We start from the raw sequence: 8,663 nt of genomic DNA, 5'->3' as shown, positions 1-8,663 counted from the left end.
TTTTTTTTGTATATCACTACTTAAATAAAGAGTCCATTCATGTACTCCACAAAATTAAAACAATATCGAACATAATTCAATGGAATCTTATCTTATATTATCTTATCTAATTTATTTCAAATTGGGATGCAAAATGTGCCCATGTAGTAAAATTTAGTATGATTTTTCTCCGAACTCAAGAGCAGTTTAAATAATCCATACTTAGAAAAAGCTATATCAATAGACCCTTATAGCAATTGGTTGTGAATACATTTTATAACCAACGGTATGTTAGAATAACAATAAAAGATAATAAGAATTAATGTTTAGTTGGAGATATTTCTTATCCTAATCTAAAGCTTAAAAAGGAAAAAAAAAACTTTAAAAAGTAAAAGAAAAAGGTAAAAAAATGATGTGTAAAAAACTCCTCTAATCGAATGAAATTGGGGTTTTAAATTATCCATATAAATAATCCAAGTTAAATAGTAAAACCCTAAAAAAAAAAAGAATAAAAATCTACCCACAACCAATAAATCCATCCACGTCTCAAGAAAAAAATAATAAAATCAATCAAATGTCAGTTTATTTGTCCTAGGTTGGGATTTCTTCTATTTCTCTCTTTATAACAAAAGCATATTTGCAAAACCCAGCTTTAGGTTTATATTTATTATTATATATATATGCAAGCAACGTTAAACATAACTCAGTTACATTTTTAACTTGTGTCTTCCTCCTCAGCCGCCTGCCTCTTCTTCACTCTCTCTTCACACTCTGACACTCTGGTACTTCACTTCACCTTTCCCACATTTCCTTTTCATCTCTTCGCATTTCTCCAGCTATCTTTATCTCAAGTTTGATTCTTATTGTTTTTTTAATTTTATTTTGCAGCTGCCTTTGTTTGTTCTGTTTGTTACTTTTGTTATTTGTTAAAGTCATTCTTTCATTTTCATGATAGTAATGTCTGTTAATGCTTTCCAAGTATCTAGCTTTAGCATCATTACGTCATTAGTACTGTCTTTATGTTAATGTTATTATCTGTGTTACTTGTTTTTGATATTCATGTCTGTGACTGTATGTATGTATGCATATTCCAGTGCATGCATGGAGGTGTATGAAGTTTTTAGTGAATTGGGTTTTTTTGTTTTCTGCTATTTTGGTGTGTTATGGAGTGAATTCGGATTGTTCATGCAATGTTATTATTGTGTCATCTCTGGTTTTTGCTACGAGAAACCTTTTTGAAATGTCTCATAGTTTAATTTAGTAGAGTGAAGAATTGGGTTTGATTGAATAACAATTCTGCTCCAGTTCAGCTGGTGTGCTCGCATTATATGAGGATAGTTGTTGGCGGGTTTTGTTTCTTGTAAATTGTTGGGCAATGCATTTTGCATTTCAGAATTTGCTAGTCAAACTCTGTTGTCTATAATACAAAAGGGATGTGCAACTGATTTATTGGGGAAATATTGAATTAAGTACATCTTGTTGCAATTATGTAAGTGCTGTACATCTAAGGCTGGGGTGAAACTTGGTGGTTAATTAGCTTAAAGTTGATTTTTATCTTTGAAGTAAAAGATTTATGTAAAGGGATCACAAGAAAGGTTCCTGCTCATTTCTATTCAAGCTGATGAAAGTAACCAGCATGTAGTTTTGAACTGTAAGTCTTTATTGGTTTTCTTTTTGTTACTTATCTAACATTGGCAATTGAAAATTATCATAATGACTAATTGAAGATCGACCCTTTGGTGGTAAATGCAGAATGTATGTTAGGATTAGTTTTTCCTTGTCAACTGGCAACAGAAGGACTTCATTTTTACTGAATTGTTTTGGTCACTTCTGATTTTGTTTATTGATGGTAATACTGATATGTTCCCGGTCGTATTTATTTTGGGACTGAACTTGGAGAGCATTTATTGGATAAATTATCTGACCAAGATAACTAGTTACTTTCTTCACCAATTTAAGTAGGTTCATTTTCTTTTCAGGCCAACTACAAAGGAGTTTCTTTTTGAGTGTTACTGACTAATAAAAGTGAATTTTGCTTGCATAAGATTGCGGTGCATGGTGCCTGCTCATTCATAAGATGGATGTCATTCCAGGCGGTGAACCACGTAAAACCATAAAAGTTGAACCTGATGAAGAAGTCAAATGTGTTTTGGCAAAATCAGAGGAAACAAGTGTGAAATGCTTGAATGACCATAAAGAAAGTAAGGATGTTTTGTCAAATGGACAGACCATGTCTCCTAAAGGCCCTGAGAACGTGGAAGTTGATATAGTCAAATTTACAACTGATGGTGAAATCAGATTGACAGAAGCTGAAGATCCTGATGCAACTGAATATTCAAGCTCATTTGGGAACACTGAACCCGATACTGAGAGGTGCTCTGGATTGAGTGAAGTTGAAGTGGAATCCCAGTATTTTGATGTCAATGGTTTGAGAACCAACTGTGATTCATTTGGTCGCTTGTTTCAAATGAGGTTTGTTGTGGTTCCTTATTCTAACCTATTGTGTAGCATGGTTCATTGTCAAAAATCGTAAGTCGAACAGAACTGTATAATTGTTAGCATTTCTATTTACATTGTTTTCATAAATTAATATGTTTTGTAGATATTACCAAAAATATAATATTTATTGGCAAATCTTGTGGTTGATGTCACAAAAAAGAGGGGGAAAAAATTCTAGCAGTACTATCTACTCTCTTTGGATTATATGTGAGGTTACCATGCATTAAGTAGGAAAGCAACAAGATAAACTGTAGACTGGAAAATAACATATTCAGCATTGCAATTGTAGGAGAATTATCTTTTTCTTTGTCTTAATTAAAAAATATTCTGAGCATTTATGTGAATAATGTGCAACTATAGCCTATATTTTTTTGTTTTCTAGAAATGAATGCTCTTGTTTGCCTATGCTCAGCTTGTAATGTTGACCGGGTAACTGACTATTATTTAGGAAATAGGAAGATACTAAGAAATTACTTTTGGAGGTCATGAAAATTGTTTATTTGAATAAGGGGAGTCTGTCAAATTTCCATTACAAAGTTTTCACTTAGAAACCTCAAATTTAAACATAGATTTGGCTTAGGAGCTTCGTCATTGATTAAAAATCAGTTTATCTGAAGCTCATGCATTGTCAGCAGCACCATCTAAAGAAAATCCAATTTTTAATCGGTTAACCTTATGTTTAGTTTCATTGGTTTATGTTATGTTGAATGTTTCTTTATGCTTACAAACTTTGTTAGTCCCCACTGCCGATAAATCTTCTCAGTCATAATCTAAATATTGCTAGATGGGATCTATACATGCACAGACAATTTTATCCATTAATTCCAACCCGCATTTAGGTGATTTATTTATTGAAACTGCTTGGCTTCCATTATAGGAAGAAGAAGTTGACCAATCACTGGAGGAGCTTTATACGTCCTCTTATGTGGCGTTGCAAATGGGCAGAGCTGAGAATTAATGAGATACAATCTCAAGCACTAAAATATGCCAGAGAACTGGCAGCATATGACCAGAATAAACTATCAAGAGTCAATCAATCTACAGTAGAAGAGTTTGGATCGAAGTCTTTGGCATTTTCTAGTCAGTGGTATAGAAAGAAGGCCATGAAGAGAAGGAAACGGAAAAGAGCTGAAGACACGACTGATTTAGCATCATACATGTCACATCATAGTCTTTTTTCCTATCTCGGTATAAAGCTTGTTCTTTGTAGTTGTACATCATGGTGTGAGTGCTTTGCTTTTATTCCTCCCCCTTTTCCATTCTTATTCATTATCTCCGACTCCTTCCTTCTGATGTCGATGTTGACGTGTGGTTTTGCAGAAAACAAGCGGTCTAATCCAGATGGAAATTCAACAGCTGATGATTTTGGTAATACAGGTAACTATTTATTCTGCATGTTTTCTGCAGCCCTAAAATGTTAACATTACAGAAAAATTCGAAAAACTGTCCTGGATCTGAAAGGTTTCTTCTATATTTAAAACTTTGACCTGGTAATCGGAAATTACTATTATTTGACATATCATTAAGTTTTGTGACTCTTTTAATTTATTTTTTCACTAAGGGAGATAACAGGTCTTATCCAATGGGGTCAGTGCCTGTAGGCCCTTGGTATTTTATATGTAAATAAAATCAACAAGATGTGAAGCTGGATAATTCTTTTAACTATCAATGAAACAGAGCAGCCTTTGGAGGGCATACACTTTATCTCATACCGGCTCTAATTTTTCTCTCCTTTTGCTTTTATTTTACTCCCTTCTATCTTTAATTTTTCCTTTCCATGTTAAAACTATTTGGTCATCCATATAAAGTAATATTTTAAAATGAGCTACTGGCAATGGGTATAGTCAGCCAATTAAATTTTGGTTTCAATCTTCGTTTTTTTGTCAACTTCATAACATCCGTATGTTGGCCTAGCTGGGATTCTGATATGTGTTTCTGATGAATGTATCTGAATTTCCCTGGAAGATGATGGGCTGTTAGTAGTTATAATAATTCACTGACTCAGTTAGTTCGGACAAGCTAAGCTGTATATATCATTCTTAATTTGTATGCATCCTTGGAAAATGCTCTAACTTTGACACCTAGTACTTACAGAAGTGGCGCATCTAGAGTACAAAGAATCTGAATCATGTCTATCCTACCTGTCTTCCCCCGCTAGATTCATTTGAATTTTTTCATTACTTCTGTGTCTGTTGCTCTGACGACGTTGCAATGCTTATTCTGTACTTTTGCGCATTATACATATTTAAAGTTCACAGTGTTTTATATTGCTAAATCTGTCCTCTGTTCTTGTGTTGGGGGCAGTAATCATGGACCAACCAGCTGATTGCAATGACAAATTTGGAAGTAATGAAGATGCATTATTTTTTGAGCTCAAAGATGATGATAGTTCCTTGGAGCAGGTCCTTTTGAAAATTGAAACTGTTCACTCTCGGGTTCACCAGCTGAAAAGTCAACTTGACATTGTCATGGCTAAAAATGCATCAAGGTTCTCTTCCTCAGAGAACTTGAGCCTTCTTGCACCCTGTGATGGACAAACCAGTTCTGCTCCTAGCCCTACATTCTCCGCAGGCAATGCGGACACAACTTCTATCGGAGCCATATATAATCCGACTCAGCACATTTCAGAATATGATATTGGAGATCTTGTTCTGCCCGAAAGTGCTATTTCAAGTTATGCAGAGACCATTCACGTTCCCGATATAATAGAAAGCACAGTGGGATTGCTATCTGCTGCTGATGTTACTTTCCATCAGCCACAAATAGGAGACTCGTGTGAAGATGTGAGCCTTTTAAACATAATTAAATTTGATTTATCTAAGTAATTTGGTTATGTTGACTAGATGTAAAGCCTTTTAAGCATATGTTATTAATTTTACAGTCACAGAATTTCTTAAAATATGTCAAGGATATATAATTCAATAATTATTTGATGCTATAGTTATTTGATATCTGTAGATTTTGGATAACATCCTCATTCAAAATGATGGAGCCGAAGGAGAGCAGCACACTTTCTTAGGAACAAGTAATCAATCCATAGAGAAGCATAATGATCCAGAGAAGGGGGAAGAAGGAGAAAGCACCAACCCTTCTCCAATCCCCGCTTCGGAACCTGATCCTGTGGCAAAATCAGAGGTAGCTCAGGATCAATCGACACTGAAATCGTGTTTAGCATCGGATATCAATTTTCCTAGGAATAAAAGAAAGCGAGGGGAGCGCAAAGCTGGTCCTGGCAGCAGTTGGAGCAAGAAAGGCTCCGGTGAGCCTGATAGCCAGTGAGTTGTGAAATTGCTCTATCTTTACCATTCACTTGATGAAAATGATGATGATGATGAAAGCTTTTAGTAAGTTGATAGACTCTGCCAGTCTGACAAGTAGATTGAGTACATTGAGGGAAGATTGAGAGTTAGCATTTTAATGTCATTGGACATTGAGGATTGCTGTAAGCACAAGTAAAATCATGTTGCTTTAATTGCAGAGAATTGATGTTAGAGCTTGCAGTCTAAGGTACTCTATTCTCATTCCAAATTTTCCATGTAGTGTTTGAACACCATATAACCGTCTCTATACCACGTGCATTTTCCGCTCAACCCAAATGCTTAAACTATTAGATAATAGCTTGAACAGTACTATTAAGATTAAAAAACTGGCCACAGCTTTGAACTAATTGGGGATTGAAATAGAGGTCAGTATATATGAGATTAAGATCATATGTTGGATCATTTCTATGCACAGATCTTATCGATTCTGGATTTAGTAGGATCTGAACTCCAGACCTCTTATTGGCTTAACCTACTTTATACATCTAAAGAGCTTGTTAAATGATTATCTTCTGTCAGTTATCACCTGAAAAACAATAAAAGGGGACCATTTAAACAATTATCTACTGTCTATTTGCAAAGAAAAAAGTTTCATAATCTGAAAGAAAGCAATGTGTATGGCAAAAAAGAAGTAGAAAAAAGCTGAAAATGGAAACAAAGCTGGGAATTTGATTTGTATGAAGTAATAAATTGGTCAATGCAAGCGTTGGCATTGATTGAAATGGGACCAAATGGGCTGTACTAATTGATGATTTTCAGAAGTTGCACGTGTTGATAGCACAATGCCCCTGCCATTGCATTCCTATTTTCACATGATGTGCAAGCAAGCAATGGAAATGTTTTATTTCCTTCTTTTCTTCTCTTTTTTTTTTTTTTTCGGAAGCAAATAAATCAGAAGAGTTTGGCCTTTAAGCAAAACTTTTAGGCAATTTTGACGTTAAAACTCGAAGCCAAAGCCAAAGAAAATTGATCACAAAAGCCCAAAAATTACCAATTTATTGAATTTCAAGTGAAGTCATTATTTTTGCTTTGATTCAATATGAATCCTTTTTCACTTGACCTTAAATTCAGGACTAAAGTTTCAAAGTCTGGCAACTTACTACAACTTTATTTTTCTATAACAGTCTTTTTCTTCTGTTTGTGGGAGCTTTTAATTTCAGTCCAAAGTTGGACAAAATCATTTCTGTGGTCTACGATGTACAAAAAGCTTCAGATGACTCCATAAGCTTGAAAGCACTTTTGACTCAAAAACCCACTTGTCTGTCTATGCATGCCAATACTGATAAGCAATTGCTGTTTTTTAAGTCTTAATGTGAATTTACACACTCTTTTACAGTCAATTGGCACTCAAAAGTGATTAATTCGCAAAATTTGCATCTAAACTCGGGGCCTTGCAGCAACATAAGTTGCCAATGAAGCTATCTGATGCAAAAGTTGTTTATGTAAGAATTCAATTTTAGTATTGGAAGTTGAGTTTGATTAATATTTGACATTAGTTGTTAATGACATTAATTGATCCAAAAGTTAGGTAACAACTCAATACCAAACGAGACTAGGTAGATGTGAATGTATTGATAAAAAAAAAAAGTGTAACATTATTTAAATTTTAATAATTAAATCTAAAAATCTTTTGAAATAACTTGGTTGGTTGACTGTAAATATACTTTACACCCACGATCATCCTAATTCGAATAATAATAGGAAGCAATGTGTTTTGTGGATGACGTTTAAGCCTCTAATCTGAATTCACAATAATCTTCATACCTCATGACAAATTTTGTACCACAGCTGACAGCTTTAATCCTTTTTTTCTTTTTCTTTTTTTTTTCTCCTTTACCTGGCAAAAGTAAATTATAAAGAATACAAGTTGTGTACTGGGGGTAATCTTCAATCCAAGCATCACCAATCATCACATCTTTTTTCCTCTTTTGCGGCAGCTTTTAGGGTTTATGGACATAACATACACATCGCGCACAGATGAAGAATCATGATGCCATCCATTGGCAAATTATTTATAACCAGACTGGATCTCAATACATGCCCACACCCAGAATAATTTTACTCTCCTTTTAAGGCAAATTAAAGAATATGGTTTCTTTCCTTCTAGGTCCAACCTTTCACAATTACATGCATATAAATCTATGTATATTTGCTTAAAAGATCAATGTTTTTATTAGGTTAATGATCAGAACCAAATTCAGCACTTGGTTAATTATTTTATTGGCCTTAAAGTATCCTTTAATAATTAAAAAAAAAGTTAATCCTAGCCCTATCTACTAATTAGCTAGGTATAAGATTCTAAATATATTTAATATCATTTTATATATATAAAGTACTTTCATGCATAAGAAATTTTTTAATATTTGTGAGTGTGATGTAGTATCTCTCTAGTAAAATGTTATCTATGTAGGACATGCTTTTTTGAAACAACCAATCAAGAAAATATAAATACATACATCAAATGACAGTAATTTATTGAATGAATGGATTGATACAAGTAAACTGTCATCCCAAACAACAAAATCATTCAAATTTCTTTACAATAAATGGCAACAAAATCATGCAAGCTTAATCTTACATTCCAGAATTGGCAGCAGAACTGCACTGAAGGATAGCTGTTTTATGTTGACAATTCTAATATCTACAAATTTGGACTACATCCTATGCATGTAATGATTTTGGTTGGAAAGAATGTACATAATTAAGACCAAAAAGCATGACACAAGTCAAAAGTTTTTGCAGTTAGTGTTGTGCTTAATTACTTTGATCGTCTCATGATGATTTCTTCTAACACAAAGGCAGGCCAAGCACGTCTCAAAAATATCAAGAAAGAAAGACATTTTAGTGTTTATATCTCTCTTCGAA

General features: G+C 33.9%; 1 protein-coding gene across 2 annotated transcripts; it reads left to right on the top strand.

The window, feature by feature from the left end:
- The first annotated feature begins 557 nt into the window (after positions 1-557).
- Positions 558-6,068, top strand: LOC102622342 (uncharacterized). Of its 2 annotated transcripts, none has more exons than XM_006493990.4 (6): positions 558-761; positions 2,025-2,451; positions 3,356-3,666; positions 3,799-3,855; positions 4,783-5,261; positions 5,437-6,068. In XM_006493990.4, exons 2-6 carry the CDS (start codon positions 2,057-2,059, stop codon positions 5,755-5,757), a joined length of 1,563 nt encoding a protein of 520 aa, XP_006494053.2. In that variant the 5' UTR covers positions 558-761; positions 2,025-2,056; the 3' UTR covers positions 5,758-6,068. The 2 variants fall into 2 exon arrangements, with proteins under 2 accessions (XP_006494053.2, XP_006494052.2); XM_006493989.4 differs by having other exon boundaries at positions 559-761; positions 1,959-2,451.
- The last annotated feature ends 2,595 nt before the right edge of the window (positions 6,069-8,663 follow it).

Source organism: Citrus sinensis, chromosome 3, assembly GCF_022201045.2.
Source record: "Citrus sinensis cultivar Valencia sweet orange chromosome 3, DVS_A1.0, whole genome shotgun sequence".
In the NCBI taxonomy this organism is placed as follows: Eukaryota; Viridiplantae; Streptophyta; class Magnoliopsida; order Sapindales; family Rutaceae; genus Citrus; species Citrus sinensis.
Note: the sequence above shows the minus strand (reverse complement) of the source record. Positions and strands in the feature narration are given on the sequence as shown.

What these genes read in the sequence shown, in the direction of transcription:
- LOC102622342 (XM_006493990.4), top strand. Translation starts at nt 2,057, where the DNA reads ATGGATGTCATTCCAGGCGGTGAACCACGTAAAACCATAAAAGTTGAA. An exon ending in GGTCGCTTGTTTCAAATGAG is followed by an intron (nt 2,452 to 3,355) that starts GTTTGTTGTGGT and finishes CTTCCATTATAG; the next exon opens with GAAGAAGAAGTTGACCAATC. An exon ending in TAGTCTTTTTTCCTATCTCG is followed by an intron (nt 3,667 to 3,798) that starts GTATAAAGCTTG and finishes GTGGTTTTGCAG; the next exon opens with AAAACAAGCGGTCTAATCCA.